The sequence below is a fragment of the Macrobrachium nipponense genome, chromosome 7 (genome assembly GCF_015104395.2).
Source record: "Macrobrachium nipponense isolate FS-2020 chromosome 7, ASM1510439v2, whole genome shotgun sequence".
Classification (NCBI taxonomy): domain Eukaryota; kingdom Metazoa; phylum Arthropoda; class Malacostraca; order Decapoda; family Palaemonidae; genus Macrobrachium; species Macrobrachium nipponense.
In genome coordinates this window covers 41,165,766-41,183,004 of record NC_061109.1, presented here as the reverse complement: position 1 = coordinate 41,183,004, position 17,239 = coordinate 41,165,766, and the positions used below count along the sequence as shown (strand labels likewise).

Below are 17,239 nucleotides of genomic sequence, written 5' to 3'. Positions count from 1 at the left end.
ATGCAAATATTTTTAAAATGAGAAAAGATACAACCTTCAATTAATTTTAGTTGTATTTTACATGAAATTGCGCACATTTTCATATATAAAAATTTACGTAACGGCTAATTTAAAATGTTGCAAACATTACGACAATCGCACATATGATTTTTTTGGAAGAGTTACCGCGCGGTCGTAAGGATTTTTTTTTTTTTTTTTTTTTTTTTCCCCTCTCTTTTCATACATTCACCATAAATCAAAATATTGTGCTAGAGACTTCCAATTTGTTGCAAAATGAAGGTAAATGATTGAATATTACTAGAATATAAGAGTTTTAGCTTAAAATTGCGTTTTTCGATTATTTCGGTTGAGTCAAGTTGACCGAAGGTTGAAATTTTGGCTCATCGTTATTTACATGAAAATATTTCAAAACTGATTAAAGCTACAACCATGGGTTTTTTTAGATGTATTGTGCATGAAATTGCGCACATTTCCATATATAAAACTTATGTAACGGCTAATTTAAAATGGTGCAAACATTACGACAATCGCACGTATGATTTTTTCGGAAGAGTTACCACGCGGAAGTAAGGAAAAAGTTTTTTTTTATAAATTCACCATAAATCAAAATATTGTGCTAGAGACTTCCAATTTGTTGCAAAATAAAGGTAAATGATTGAATATTACTAAAATATGAGAGTTTTAGCTTACAATTGCGTTTTTCGACCATTTCGGTAGAGTCAAAGTTGACCGAAGGTTGAAATTTTTGCACTTATCGTTATTTATATGGAAATATTTCAAAACTGATAAAAGCTACAATCATGAGTATTTTTTTGTTGTATTCTACATGAAAATGCGCACATTTTCATATATAATACTCCATATAACGGCTAATTTAAAATGGTGCAAAAATTATGTCAAAGTGATGAAATAATTTCTGATATGTATCACTGATACTTTTTAGTGTGATAAGAAAGAAATTTGCGCTGTTGCGCCTGCGTAACAATTGTAAACAAAACAACACCCTTGATCCGTGAACTCCCAGCATCCCCCAAGGCGCATGATTCAAAAGTTTTCGGCTGGTAGGCCTAAAAGTATTTTTCCGCGAATTTTTAAAAAACTTTTCTATGTCGACGTAAATTACGTCCGGTCGGCACCCAAAAGACAATTTATCTCGACGTAAAATACGTCCAATAGGCGTTTAAGGGTTAATGGAAAATCTCTTGCCGATGTTCTAGATGACAACGCAGATATTTCTGCACTAGTGAGTTTTTGAAAATGTATTGGGATTTTTTATGAAGTTTAAGTGGTGGCAAATTTTAACATATTGATTTTATTTTATATGATTTTATTTTTTATTGTTTTGTTCATAGTCATCATTTTAAGTATCTGATTATTATTTAAAAAATTTAATTTCCTGCTTTTAATTAAGGTTAAATGGGTTGAATGGATGTATGCATGTCAGATTTTTATTTTTATTTATTTATGTGTGTGTGTGTGTGTGTGTGAGAGAGAGAGAGAGAGACTTCAGCTGTGGGATTCTTTGGTTGCAGTGTATGTAAGTGGTTTTGGATGAGAGTGAATGGTTTTGGTTTGGTTTATATGTGATGTGAGATAGTCTCGGTCTTGGTTGTTGTGTGTCGTTCGATGTTTTTAATTGCAGTTTTCATGTTTGACACTTACCTGGCAGGTATATATATATAGCTATAATCCTCTGTCGCACTGGCAGAATTTTCAAAACTCGCGGCAACCGCTAGATCACTGGTAGTTCAGGTGATCGCCACCCCTTTCCCGTGGTGCTAGCGCTCCGAACCATTCCCATTTTCATCAGATTTTCCCTGCCAGCCGAACCGTCAACATCGTTGAGGGTTCCCTGCTAGGATTTCGAACTCGTTGCTGACTTTTCACTATTTTGGAGAATTTTTTGGTATCGTATTGGAAAGTTGCATTGGCAATCGCTGTGGATTTTTTCTTACAATGTCTGATTCTGGTGTGACTTTTAGAGTGTGTGTGAAAGAAGGATGTAAGGTGAGACTGCCGAAAGCGTCGGTAGATCCTCACACTGTGTAAGAAATGTAGGGAGTGTGTGTGTACTTGGGACAATAGATGTAAGGAGAGTGTGAGAGTTTGAATGAAAATGAGTGGAAGACTCTCACGAAATATATGGAGAGATTAGAGAGAGACCGAGTTAGGAGATCTGTGTTTCGGAGTGAGAGGTCAGGCTCTTCTAGTAAGGCCTTGAATGATTCAGTATGTATTTCTCCACTGCCTTCCCAAGTAGTTGTTGCACCTTCTCCTCAGGTTTCTCCTGCGCCTGCTGCTGCTTCTGAGGATGCGAAGGACTCGCATTATGTACAAGTTTTTGCTGCCCTAGCATCTATGGGCGAACAGATTCAGCGTCTTACGGACAAAGTGGGTGCTTTTGATGTGTGTGACAGTGTAGTGGAGGGGGCGGCTGATCGTCTCTCTCGTGCTCCTAGGCCTAGACCACTGCCAAGCTCCCAGAGAAGGCATGTCGACAGTCGAAGGGAGGCGAGAGGGGTCACCATGCGATCAGTCGTCCCTTCAGGCAGTCCTGTTGCGTCCCGGGCTGCAGCAGTGCACCGTAGAAACGGTGTCACTGGGACGTGTGTTACATCTTACGACAGTTCGGCGTCAGGAAAATATCGGCGTTATGCGTATGAATCGCGTCCACTCAAGAGGACGCACAGAGCAACCTCATTTCAGGAGGACGCAGGACGCAAGAAATCGACTACGAGCAAGAGAGATGGAGTAGCCCCGAGATTTTTTCATCAAGTGAGGATGAGGAAGAGATTCCTGTTAAAAGGAGGAGAACGTTTCGCTCTAGGGAGGACGCTAAACTTTCGATGACAGTCGGTTCTCCTGAGAAGGACTATCTTTCTGCGTCCTGGGGACGCTCTCCTGTTTCGTCGCCTTCACGCAGACCTCAAGTTTTTTCTCCTCGTCGGATGAGTGCTTCAGGACGTCGCTCTCCTTCTTCTCATGTTATACGTCAGGAGACGGAGTCTAGAGACTTTATCAAGGAAATGCAAGGAAAATTATCCGACCTGGTTAAGTCTTGGGAAGCGAAGGATCAGCCTTCCGTGAGACGTAAGGACGCATCTCTCCCCGTTAAGTCTTCCAAGAGGACGCATGATCGGAGTGTGCCGCCTCCTCCTAGTACTTCGGCTTCGCGAACAGGACACACAGTGACTTCCAGAAAGGACGATCACTCAGTTTGGCAGGACGCAAAGACGTACGGCGGACGCGGATCAAACGATGGACGCAGGACGTTAGCCCTTCTTCTTCCCGTATTTTCCGAGATTTTTGTCAGGACACGATGCAAGATTCTCGCGCTAAACAAGTGTTGGACCAACAAGTGGAAGATTTGCGTATAGATGAAGGATTACAGGAAGTTTCTTCAGCCGAAGAAGACGCTGTGGACTTTGCTTCTGAAGAGGAGAAAGATATGGAAGCTCTGTCTTCGGATTATAAAAGGTTGACTGATTGTCTCCTTTCTATTTTCGAAGGGGAATTTCAACCATCAGCTCCGTTATCCCCACTTTCACAGTTCTCGAAGAACAAGAATACCAAGAAATCGTCTTTTCTGAAGATGGCTCTTTCGATTTCTGTCAAGAAAGCCCTTCAAAGGATTGACACCTGGTTGAAGGAGAAGAGGGAAGCCGGGAAGACTTCTTTCGCTTTTCCTCCGGCTAAGTTGGCCTCGAAGTCGGGGATCTGGTATGCTACAGGGGAAAGTCTCGGCCTGGGAGTTCCTGCCTCCTCCCAGGGGGACTTTTCCAACATTGTGGACAGCTCCCGCAGACATGCTCTGCATGCGGTCAAGGTTTGGTGGACGTCTTCAGAGCTGGATCATCTTCTGAAAGGCGTCTTTCGGACTTTCAAAGTGTTCAACTTTCTTGATTGGTCCTTGGGAGCGCTTACACGCACTTTAGAAGAAAAGGATTCGTCCGCTCATCAACTACCAAGCAGTATTATGTCCTGTATGGATAAAGCCCTGAGAGATGGGGCAAATGAATTAGTGTCCCTCTTTACGGCAGGAGTGTTGAAAAAGAGGTCCCTCCAGTGCTCTTTTGCGGCGAAAGGCGTGTCCAACGCGCAAAAATCAGAGTTGATTTTCTCCCCTTTATCAAATCAACTTTTTCCTGCAGAGTTGGTTAAAGATATGTCGTCGTCGTTAACACAGAAGGCGACTCAGGATCTGCTGTCTTCTTCTGTAAGGAAATTTTTGCCACCAAAAGGGGTTGAGTCTTCTTAACCCCTTTCGAGGCAAAACATTTTCTCGTTCCTCCTTTAGAGGAAAAGGGCTCTTCCCAAGAGAGGGTCGAAACCAGCTAACAAACATTGATGTACAAGTCCTCCAGTCATCAGTTGGTGCCAGACTCCAGGATTTTTGGGAAGTTTGGCACAACAAGGAAACGGACCCTTGGGTCGTCACGGTAGCAAGGGAAGGTTACAAGATCCCCTTCCTAAAGAAGCCTCCTCTTTCTACATCACCGAGAGACCTGGGATCCCATGACCACGATCCAGAGAAAGAAGAGGATCTGCAGGAGCAAATCCGCTCCATGATCAAGAAAGGAGCAATAGAACCTGTTCTGGACCACTCTTCTCCAGGATTCTACAACAGGCTTTTCTTGGTAGCGAAAGCCTCGGGCGGATGGAGGCCAGTGTTGGATGTAAGTCACCTCAATTTGTTTGTGGAAAAAACAAAATTCACCATGGAAACGACCGAATCAGTATTAGACGCAACTTTGAAATTAACAAACTAATTGGGTCTGATAGTGAATTTAGAAAAGTCGAATCTGATCCCCAAACAGGAGATAATCTATTTGGGGATTCAGATTGCCTCAGTGACTTTTCGGGCTTTTCCGTCACCAGACAGGCAAGTTCAGTGCCTTCGGAAAGTGCAAGCCTTTCTAGAGAAAGACCAATGCTCGGCGCGAGAGTGGATGAGCTTGTTGGGGACTCTCGTCGTTGGAGCGGTTCGTTTCTCTAGGAAGACTTCGCATGAGACCTTTACAAATCTTCCTGAACGAAGTATGGCCAAGAAAATCGCAACTGGATTCCTTCCTGTTTCGAATTCCTTACAAGATCAAGAAGGAATTACTCTGGTGGCTAACTCTGGGAAAGTTAGCGGAGGGGGCGTCGCTCCAACTAAGGAACCCAGACCTTGTATTATTTTCAGACGCTTCGGACGCAGGCTGGGGAGCGACTCTAGGCCCTCAAGAAGTGTCAGGTCGTTGGAGCAAGGAGGAAGCGGCTTGGCATATAAACAGGAAGGAACTGATGGCGATTTTCTTGGCTTTGAAAGTGTTCAAGGCATTGATCCGCAACAAGGTGGTACAAGTGAACGCAGACAATACCAAAGCTCTGGCATACATTCGCAAGCTAGGAGGAACTCACTCAGTTTCACTGTGCAAGTTAGCAGAAGAAGTCCTCCTGTGGGCAGAGAAGGAGAACATCACCCTGCTCACCATGTTCATTCAAGGGGAGAAGAATGTGAGAGCGGACCTGTTGAGCAGGGAAGGTCAATTGCTGTCTACAGGGTGGACCATTCATCTAGAAGTATGCCAGAGTCTGTGGAATTTATGGGGTTGTCCGGTGGTGGATTTATTTGCGACCGCAAATACGAAGAGGCTACCGACATATTGCTCTCCAGTCCCAGACCGTCAAGCAGTCGCAGTGGATGCCTTCCTTCTAGACTGGACAGGCCTAGATGTGTACGCCTTTCCTCCATTCAAAATTCTAGGAAAGGTGATGAAGAAATTCAGGGAGAGTCAAGGCACGAGACTGACTCTCATAGCCCCCTACTGGCCGGCACAAGATTGGTTCACAGAGGTACTGGAATGGACAGTCGACACACCAAGAACACTTCCAACAAGAGTAGATCTACTCAAACAGCCCCACTTCAACAGGTATCACAAGAACACCCTCGCTCTGGGTCTGACTGCGTTCAGACTATCGAAAGACTTGTCAGAGCGAGGGGGTTTTCTAAGGAAGCGGCCAAAGCTGTGGCCAGAGCAAGAAGAACCTCTACAATGAAGGTGTACCAGGCGAAGTGGGAGTCCTTTCGTAAGTGGTGTAAGAGTTGAAAGGTTTCTTCTTCCAGTACGTCTGTGACCCAAATTGCAGACTTACTTCTGTATTTGAAGGAGGAAGCAGGATTATGTATGCAGACAATCAAAGGCTACAGGAGTATGTTAGCCTCTGTTTTCAGGCACAGGGTATTAGATATTACTAACAATCTGGATCTGAGAGACCTCATAAGGTCCTTTGAAACAAGGAAAGAACAATGCTATAGGGCTCCTTCTTGGAACCTAGATATAGTTCTAAAATTCCTGGGAACTAAGAAGTTTGAACCAATGGGTCAGGCTTCTTTAAGAGATGTCTCTAAAAAGACGATCTTTTTGGTGGCCTTGGCCACAGCGAAAAGAGTGAGTGAACTACAAGCTATTAGTAGACATGTGGGCTGGAAACATGACATGGCAATATGCTCTTTTCAGGAAGAATTCTTAGCCAAGAACGAAAACCCATGTCATCCCTGGCCAAGGTCTTTTGAAATTGCGGGGTTATCAGATCGTGTGGGACAAGAAAAAGAGAGAGTTCTCTGTCCAGTAAGGGCTTTGCGTCATTACCTGGAGAGAACTAAGAGTATTAGAGGTACTTCAGAATCACTTTGGTGCTCTGTGAAGGAACCCAGCAGAGCCATGACTAAGAACGCTATCGCTTTCTTCATAAGGAAGCTTATTAAGGAATCTCATATGCTATGCCAGGAAGAGAACTTCAGCCATCTTAAGGTTAAGGCACACGAGGTAAGAGCGGTAGCTACGTCCTTGGCGTTCAAGAGAAATATGGCCCTCAAAGATATTATTGAAACGACGTTTTGAAGGACTAACTCAGTTTTTGCCTCTCATTATCTGAGAAACGTCAAAACAACGTTCGACAATTGTTAAACTTTGGGCCCTTACGTATCCTCAGGTGTAGTATTGGGCAAAAGAGTTGCCACCCCATAATTTTATAACATGCTAGGAGATTTTAATTAGTTTTGTGTTTTATGGTTGTCTGAGAGGATTTAGTACCTCTTCAGTCTATGGAGTATCGTTGTTAGTTATATGCGTATGTGTGTGGTTCAGGTGGACTAACATTTCCTAGCATGAATGCCCGTGGTGAGAGAGGGCTAGGGTGTACTGTCAACGAATTGGTCCCGTCCAGTTGTCAGACCCTTTTTGATGGCTTCTTCAACACTCGGGTCACATCCTAGTTGAAAGCTAATAAGGTTTAGCAGGCTAAGAGGCAGGACCTAAGAGTATTTTAAAATTTTAATTAAGTTTTAAACTATGACGATGTTGCTGTCTTTGACCCACCACCAAATATGTCAATCAGCTATATATATACCTGCCAGGTAAGTGTCATACATGAAAATGACGTTATTATGATATAACAAAGTTTCATGTATACTTACCTGGCAGGTATATATATATAGCTATAATCCTCTGTCGCACTGGCAGAATTTTCAAAACTTGCGGCAACCGCTAGATCACTGGTTCAGGTGATCGCCACCCTTTTCCCGTGGCGCTAGCGCTCAGAACCATTCCCATTTTCATCAGATTTTCTCTGAACCCTGTCTCCTGAGGGGAGGCGGGTGGGAATTTAGTTATATATACCTGCCAGGTAAGTATACATGAAACTTTGTTATATCATAATAACGTCATTTTAATTGGTCATTAGTGTGAGAGATTTTAATTGACTCACGTATTCATTCATTTTATCCATTTCGTTCAATCATATAATACTGCAGCGCTGAATGACCTTTGCAGGTCCCAGCACTTGGGCTATGCCCTAAATTCGATGATCAATCAATCAATCAACATAAGATGAATAACGTAAAGTTTGTATTACGATGATATAAAGGAAAATTGTGAACGGAATCACATAATTTTTTCACTCGATAAACATGCCACCAACGTAATCTGTTAATGAAAAAAATTAGTTCACAATCACAATGAGACATATTCAAGTCATATTTCTGCCTAAAAACACGTCGTATAAGGAAAAATAAGCTTGTCTCATATGAGTCAAGTATCTAGATATTTGTTTATGCTAACTAGAAGCAAGAAAATTTGCTCAGAATTCCGCTGTACCAGGCCCCCCCCGTGAATAGTTACAACCCGCGAATGTTTGGAACCCCTATAAAAATGCTAAAAACAGCCTATTTTGTTAGTTAAAACTCAAGAAAAACCCACTAAAAATTTTCATACTTGGTTTTTTTAAGTTTTATCTCAAAAAGTGCATATTATGATGAAATCGATCAAAAAAAACCAGGAATTTGTGGATATTTCTCATAGAAAAATATCGCAAATGTGCAAATTTTCCGCGAATAATGCGGGAAAACGTTCCTGAGAGAAATCCGCGAATCCAGAGAACACGAATACGAGGGGTCCACTGTATTATCATGCTTATGTTTGCAACTGTCTTTGTTTTCAAAATGAGAAAACAAAGTAGCTTTTGACATTCGGATCTTGCACAAGCTGCAAACATCACTCATACAACCTTCAGTCACATACGTGTACCAATTTGTGATATTTCATAGTCGAATATAAGGTCATCACTGTTCGTTACATACATTGGATCACTGATTGAATCACACACTGAACTAAGTATATCAGGAACATCCATGGAATAATTATTGTCTTTCTCAAGATTCTTTTTGATGGTAGTGAGTGGTATATCAGAATCCTCAGAAATGTAGTCGTTTGAGGTATTTTTCTTGGCTAATTTTGATAACTCCTCTCCAACATTTGTCTGGTTTCCACCACATTTTGATTGAGTTCAATTCTCAGATTTTCTTGGGCAGCTGATTTCAAATCCTTCAGCTCCACTGTATTTTCATGGCCATTTTCATCCCAGTGAACTACACATCAAAGGCTATGATTATGAGAATGGAAATAGTTTGAACCTTAAGCTGCTTGATGTTATATCTTTTATTATCTCTTTTATTAACCACTTATTGACCCAGGTGCTTTCAGCATGAGATTAACAAACCAGAAATTCTATTGCAGATGGACTGGATTTCCATTATTAACAACTGAAGGTCAAATTCTCAGGACTTATAATTTATATATATATATACATATATAATTTTTCCTTATTATTGCTATCATTAATTCTTTTCCAAATTTGAAGACCAGACTCCATAAAGTTTATGATCGTCAGATACATGTTAGTATACATAAATCAACATAATACCATCATATGAAAATAGAAAGTTATCATACAGAGCAACCAAATGGTTTTAATCAACGATGTTGCACTTTGTGAAAAAACAAAGCTCATTCGAGAAGCTTCACGTTTTCACAAAGTGATGAATCGAACATTTGTCAGTTTGTGAAAACTTATTTAGTATGAGGTGCCAATATTTGACAGTATTGATATTTGATATCTCGAAAACCACTTGAGATATCAATTTAAAAGTTTGTGACATTAAAGATCAAAGTATGCTTGTTTTTGTAGTAGTAATAACTCATTTGGCCAAAATGTGCGATTCAACGGTTTGTGGAAACGCAGACGATATGTAAATATATAAATACCAAGAACTTTAAGAGCCCCTATAAATATTGCTTCTGTAATGCCTGTTTTTCTTCTTCTCCCAAACCCCAGAGATGGGGCCAGTGTATTGGCCAAAGTATAGTGGTTATTAAAAAAAATATTTCTTTTGGGCCAGAAAAAATACTAAAAAATAGTAATCTGTATCACAATCTTCTTTAATGATTTGTATACAGTAAATTTTATTTTGAAAAATGCCCAGGCATTTTTTTGTATTCCATGAATCAAATTGTCACAATGACTAGAAGTTTAGTTAGTAAGTTCAAGTCATCACAGTTTTATTTTGAGGATTTTATATATAGCTTGTAAGGTACATTCACATTTTTGCTTGACATAGGCAAAAGTTGCATAGAAAAATTTGTATTTTCCACAAGTTTTTATTTTCATATATATTTAAGCAGATTAAAACTTACATTGAATTTGTTGATTCAGTGGAAATCTGCATATAGTATATACTGGTGACTAAAAGTGAAAAATGTGCTTATATTCCTCTGTAGTGTTTGTTGGTTGTCTTCCTGGAAAAGTTACTGTTGTGTTAAAGATAACCTTATCCTTTGGTTATGCTCTTAACTGCAACTTATCCTAACATAATGATGCTGATTTTCTACAAATTTATGGAGGCGTAATTTTGACCGAACAGTGAGACATTTTGTTGATATAATGGTAAGGCATTGAATGTAGACTCCTGGTTTTTATCCCAGTATTTTGACTCCTGGTAAATTGAAATAATTTCTTTAACCTGGTAATTTGACCCCCTAGATAAATAGCTTATTTATAATCATCTTATTTTAAATAGCTTAGGACAATTACCTTATTTAGGAAATGGAAAAGACCTAATTTGATTGTTTAGAAAGTGGAAGGCTTAGTTTAAATATATTTTTTTATTCTAGTATATCAGTAACATAACCAGTTGCATCCAAAGTTCCTGGCAGTATAAAAACATTTTTTTAACCATTTCTCATACCATTCAGAGAACCGATGTTTATAACCATTTCTCTTACAATTCAGAGCACCCATGTAGGAAAGAAACTCTTAGATGACCAAAATTAAATTTATGAAAGCCAGAAAACAAACACTGAAGAATAAAAAATATATTGGAAGTGTGAAGTGAAAGAGTTGCAAAGCACACCTGTCTATGTATGTAGGCTTGCATTTCAGCTCTTCACTTAACACTTCCAATAAATATTTGATCCATCAGGGTTTTTGTTTTCTGCCTTCTGTAAATGTAATTTTAAGTTATCTATGAGTTTCTGTCCTCTATGGGTGCTCTGAATGGTATGAGACATAGTTATGAAAGATGACTTTATACCACTAGGAGCTCGGTTATGAAAGATGCTACACATATATCTGAAAAAATATAAGTAAACTAAGCCTTCAACTTTCTAAACAATCAAATTATGACATTTCCATTAAAAAATAACATGTTTCTTAAATAAGCGACTATAATTTATTTTGAAGGTCAAATTACCGGGTGTTAATGAAATCAGATTTCAGTTTACCAGGAGTCAAAATACGTACCAGGAGTGAAATTATGGAGTTCAAAGTTCTGGGAGTCAAAATACCTAGAACCATATGGCATATGTCAGTGTGTCACTCTGGCTTTTAGTCTTGAATTTGATTTCCCCATGTTCAGGTTACACCGAAAGCACACTTTCTTTACTGTTTTATTAAATCAAGTTTTTGTAATAGCGTGCATTGAAATGCTGTTTGTTATATACTACACTTAGTTACACTTCATGCTCTATTCTTTCTTATTGTGTTGTGCAGGTTACTTATTCATTTCTCGGAACAAAGCTGCCATCTAGATATTTGCCTTGGAGTAACTCTTGGAAGAAATAAAGTTAAACATGATCTCTTAATTTCAGTCACTTCTGGCACCAATACCACTTGGTCACACCCTAAGTTTTCTCTCTCTCTCAAGACATGAAAATGTTGGAATTAATTGAAAAATCAGTTATAGCTGCTGCTTACTGTGAATGTGGGGAATTTTCTTATTTACCATATTTATTAAAAATCCAGACTTTGCTTACAGATTTGGTGTAAAGATTATTACCGGAAGTTATCAATTCAATTAGAGTAGCAAATTAAATTTTGGTTAATTTCATCTCATTTGCATTTTATTTTTTCACTTCATCTCCCTTGCATTTTTATAAGATAATGTATGTAAAATTTATTGGAAACTGTTGGAAATTTAAATATTGTCTCTTAAATTTCTGCAGTCCAGTTGTATAACTCTGAGAAACAGTTGATGTTAGAAAACATGTTGCTGTTTTTGAGTTTTGCATAATAACATAAGGTGTCTCAGTTTGCATGTTACATTTATTAATGTATTTCATATTGCATCTCATTTTTAGAATGTTTTAACATTTTAGTGTACTATTTTGCCATGTACACTAATCACATTTTTTTTATACTGTAAAGGCATTTATTCAATTAAAATAATTTTCTTCTCTGCTATTTAGCTCCTGTATTTAAAACACATTTTCTGTTTCTCTCTCTCCCTCTATTTTTTATTTAGAAATCCTTACTTGTATTGATGCTAAGTCTTTAGCCAGCTTGCCCATTTATTTAAATTGAATCTTTCATATCCTTTGTCCTAAAATTATCATCATATTCCAAAGTTAAGAAGCTATAGTCATTCTAGCAAAACTGATAAGTTATTTTGTTTTATTTTACTTGTTTTTAAGATTTGTATTTTAATGATAGAATGGTTGTGCATGTTTGTTTGATTTTTTGCTTTGTTTTAAATTTCAGCCCCCTGGAAACACCTACTAGGCAAGCTCCTAGGTATGTTGGGTATGTTGTGTAGTTTCATTAGCTTTGTATATTTTATATAATTTTACATTGCATTATGTATTTAGATTGCAATTTTTTTATATTAAGTTCCAAAACTAGACAAAATAGTGTGCAAGATGTCTGCACACACATTCACTTGCAAACATAACACAGCTATATAAATAATTTGGCATATTCCATTGGCAAGCAGGATCATGGGAATTTTGCAGGGTTTAGTCAAGTGTGAACTTGAAGTTTTTGTTTTTTTCTGTAAACCCCTCTTATGCCACTTCTGTACATGGTGTGATCATATACAAAAGTACAGTTTTCAGTAGTTGTGCAACCAGTATTATTATTACTATTATTGAATGTGACTTTGGCCACAGTATTCAGCTAATTTATTTTGCATTCCTTGTGGTGATGTTTGTAATGTCAATGTCACACTATTAATTCCATGAACTTTGAAAGGGGACTTCAGTTTTATACCTAATTCCATGAACTTTGAAAGGGAACTTTTAGTTTTGTATTGATAAGTTCCATTTTTTAATGATGCTCACAAGAACTCAAAGTTGTAGAAAAGAAAATTTGGGTTGGTCACTGTTGTCATGTAGCTCTAGTTCTCATTTTCATGTTTAGAAAATTTTGTTTATTAGTTAAGTAAAAGGAAAGCTGTGAACATTTAAAGTATTGGGAAGTGTTTTCAGCAAGGATGGGGGAATGGAAGCAGAGTTGGCTGAATGGGTGGCAGGTTGCCGTATCACTGAGGAGCATTCCAAAAGGTAAGGAAGTTGAGGTCATATCTGTTGCCTTCCTGGAGCTATGTGGTGCTACTTAAAGCAATCATTTCTTGTTCAAGTTTGGTGATGATGCCTCCTGGTGTGGGATTGGTAGCTGCATTGGGAACCAAGCACATGTAATGGTGACCAACCCATTGTGTTTTTGCAGAATCATTTGTAGCACATACATGCTTGGGTTAATTTGTTAGATGTTTTACGTCCTAGTGTGCAGTATTTTTAGTGTTCAAGTTGAAACAGTTTTATAAAAAATAATTTGATAATTTACATCAATAATATATATATATATATATATATATATATATATATATATATATATATATATATATATATTATATATATATATATATATATATATATATATATATATATATATATATATATATATATATAAGGTAGTTTTAAGTTTACCTATAAATACAGACATTAATTTTTGTGACAGATTCACTTAATAATTTATCATTAATGAAAAGCAAGTGTAAAATAATATGGGTTCACTCCTCATCTTTATATTATTTAATAGGTATCTTTGTATATCAGAAAGCTGTATCTTTAGTGCATTATGCATAACATAGCCCACCTTTTCATGATTGTGTTAATAAATAACTTTAAATTGAAGCCTTTGCATATGTACAAACACAAATATTTACATGTTTGAACTCCTCTTTTTTTAAGAATAAGTTGACTCATTGTGTGCTCACTTTTTGATCTTTTGAAGATGAAGTTGACTCATTGTGCACACACGCTTTTGGTTTTCTCTTTTTTTCTGCTGCATTGTAAATTTATGGTAGATCAGGTATATAAATTGAATTAATGAATTGAATTCCATCATAACCTGTGTATTGGGCTAAGTGTAAGTAGGTATCCATTGCTTATAATTTAGCTTATTCTGCTATGCTTTTGAGTTGCAACTGGTTTTGTATCAGTTTTAAGAAAAAATTTTCTTTACTGAACAACAACAGATAAGGTATAGATGTTTGATGGACATTGGTATGTTTAGTGATTATTTTGAAATATATTTTTATTTTGAGGCTGCTCTAATGCAGTGTATCAAAATATAAACATGAATGAATGGAAGTGTAAATTAGCCAAAGGTTTAGGGAGTAAAATTGCTGAGGAAAAATGTATGGAACAATATGGAATTATAGAACCAAGTAAAAGTGGATCCTTAAGCATTATTCAAGTTTCAGGGTATATATGATTTAATGCTTTGCTTTACTGTATTACATATACTTTTCATAAGTCAAGTCAACTATTAAGTCATCTGAGATTCATAGTGCAGTATTTAGTTAATAGACTTCTTTTTTTTAAGATATAGACCTGTACTTGGAACATGATATAAGATTATTGTACTTCCTATTAAAAGAGTGCAGTTTTAAGTGTGAACTCTGCTGGATCCTGAAGTAATTAAGAGTGCAGCAAATGTGATGAGAGCAGACATGAAAATTCCCATAGGAAATTTACATCAATTCATTATAATGAACAATAGGATTTTTGGAATGTTGCGCCGTAAATAATTATAGCAGATTAAACGGACAGTTTAGTTATGCCAGTCTTTAATACAAAAAAAAAGCAAAAATGGTAGTTCCTGTTTAATGGTTGAGAAGAAGACCCATATAACAAAACAGGTATTCAGTATGTCAACAATAAATCATTTTGTGAGAATGTTGAAGTTGAAATATCAGTCAATAGAGAGTGACAAGTATTAAATAAACATCCCTAAAAAGAAAAAATTTCAGAATCCATGCCTTCAATAAAAGGGAAAAAAAGTTTCATCTATTATAACTATAAACTTTTTGAAGCTGTAATTTGATAAAATATAAAAACAGTGATCATATTAGTTAAATAAGAACAAACCCATCCTGCCAGGGTCTGTAGAATTAAAATGGTTAGCTTAATGGTGGGAAATAAATATTAACTATGAATCTGTAGTTCTTAAATAAAAAAAGTATTGAATATGGGAAAGGTAATAATCTGATTATAAAACACTAAAACAATGGAATATATTTTTTTTTAGTTTATATTCTTATGGAGCACAGGATATTCTTTAAAGTAAAACAAGATTGGATTATAAATAGTTAACAAGTACTATACTATTGTTAGTAGGCATGCATGCATTTTGGTTACTGTGAAATATCATACCTTAGTACTGTAAGTGTTCCTTGGTTATATCCATTCAGAATGCAGTAGTACATACGTATTTTTATTGTAAAAATGATAAAAATTCTTAGTAATGACTCCTCATTGAATCAGAAGCAAGAGATATTTGTTGTATATAAAAGGTAAAAATGTAATGCATAATTATTACCTTACCCATAGACAAATTATTATCTTAACCATATCTTTATCAAACACACAAGGCTTGGGTAGGCATATATCTGCCAATCTGTGCATTTTACGTTTCCATTGCTCTTGACAGCTTTGTGTTTGGCAAATACGGTAAATTCTATAAATTGTTGAGAACTTTTGAATATATATATATATATATATATATATATATATATATATATATATATATACACATATATATAGATATATATATCTATTATAATATATATATATATACTATATATATATATATATATATATACATATATAAAAGATAGAAATGCTGAAAGAAAGGAAGTAGAAGGTTATTGCCATGTGACATTGGGGAAGAAACTCGAAGAAAATTAATATACATGATAGTCGAATAGAGTACAAACTGTAGATAAAGGAGGGAAAAAAATAAGGCCAAGAAATAGGTCTAAAATGCAGAGAAGGAAAGCTGGAAAATGGATTACAGGCTCAGAGCAATAGTGGAAAAAAGAAAAAGTTTTAAGATATCAAATTGGGTGAAAAAATATGTAAAAGAGGATGGAAATGGAGAACTTAACCCTTAAACTCCGAGCTGGTATTTCCGAAAGTGTCTCCCGTATGCTGGTGGCGTTCGCGAGTGAGCGCCGAAGCGGAAAAAAAGATTTTTTCAAAAAATCACAGCACGCTTAATTTTCAAGATTAAGAGTTCATTTTTGGCTCCTTTTTTGTCATTGCCTGAAGTTTAGTATGCAACCATCAGAAATGTAAAAAAAATATCATTATCATATATAAATATTGGAATATATGACAGCGCGAAAAAAAATTTCATATATAATTCTATACAAATCACACTGTGAGCAAAACGGTTAAAGCTAATGAGTTAATTATTTTTTCTTTGTATTGTACACTAAATTGGGATGAATTTGGTATATAACAAATTGTAAAACTATCAGAGCAACACAGCAAAAATATTATCACAATATGATGCATGAATTCGTAACGTGCTGACGTAAAAAAAGCCGTTTTAAAAAATTCGCCATAAATTGAAATATTGTGATAGAGACTTCCCGTTTGTTGCAAAATGAAGGTAATTGATTGAATATTACTAGACTTAGTGTTATATCTTACAATTGCAGTTTTCGACCATTTAGGTAGAGTTAAAGTTGACCAAAGGTCGAATTTTTCTATTTATCGTTATTTATATGAAAATATTTCAAAACTGATAAAAGCTACAACTAGGGGTTGTTTTTTTTGTCATATTCTATATGAAATTGCGCACATTTTCATATACAAAACTTCATGTTATGGCTAATTTAAAATGGTGCACGCATTACGACAATCGGACGAAAAAATTTATTATTTTTTCGTTAGTTACCGCACGGACGTAAGGAAAAAGTTTTTTTTTTTTCATAAAATCACCATAAATCGTAATATTGTGCTAGAGACTTCCAATTTGTTGCAAAATAAAGGTAAATGATTGAATATTACTAGAATGTAATAGTTTTAGCTTACAATTGCGCTTTTTTACCATTTCGGTCAAGTCAAAATTGACCGAAGGTTGAAATTTTGGCACTTAATCGTTATTTATATGAAAATATTTCAAAACTGATGAAAGCTACAACTTTATGTAACAGCTAATTTAAGATGGTGCAAACTTTACGACAATCGGACAAAAAAATTTCAGATTTTTTTTCAGAAGTTACTGCGCGGACGTCAGGAATTTTTTTTCATAAATTCACCATAAATCAAAATATTGTGCTAGAGACTTC

The 17,239-nt window shown here is 36.4% G+C and overlaps 1 protein-coding gene across 26 annotated transcripts in view; it reads left to right on the top strand.

The window, feature by feature from the left end:
• The window catches only part of LOC135217485 (MAP/microtubule affinity-regulating kinase 3-like), a 214,965-nt gene that overhangs the window by 180,895 nt on the left and 16,831 nt on the right, over positions 1-17,239 (top strand). For 18 of the 26 annotated variants that reach the window (XR_010315149.1, XM_064253418.1, XM_064253412.1 and 15 more), the window contains 2 exons: positions 12,358-12,399; positions 13,083-13,157. The exons of 2 other annotated variants lie outside the window; for them this stretch is intronic. Coding sequence is in view for 21 of the 24 variants with exons in the window: in XM_064253418.1 (XP_064109488.1) it covers positions 12,358-12,399; positions 13,083-13,157 (117 nt within the window). In the remaining 3 variants the exon portion in view is untranslated. The remainder of the gene's footprint in view (positions 1-12,357; positions 12,400-13,082; positions 13,158-17,239) is intronic. 6 more of the 26 variants (XR_010315151.1, XM_064253419.1, XM_064253415.1 and 3 more) reach the window with 3 other exon arrangements.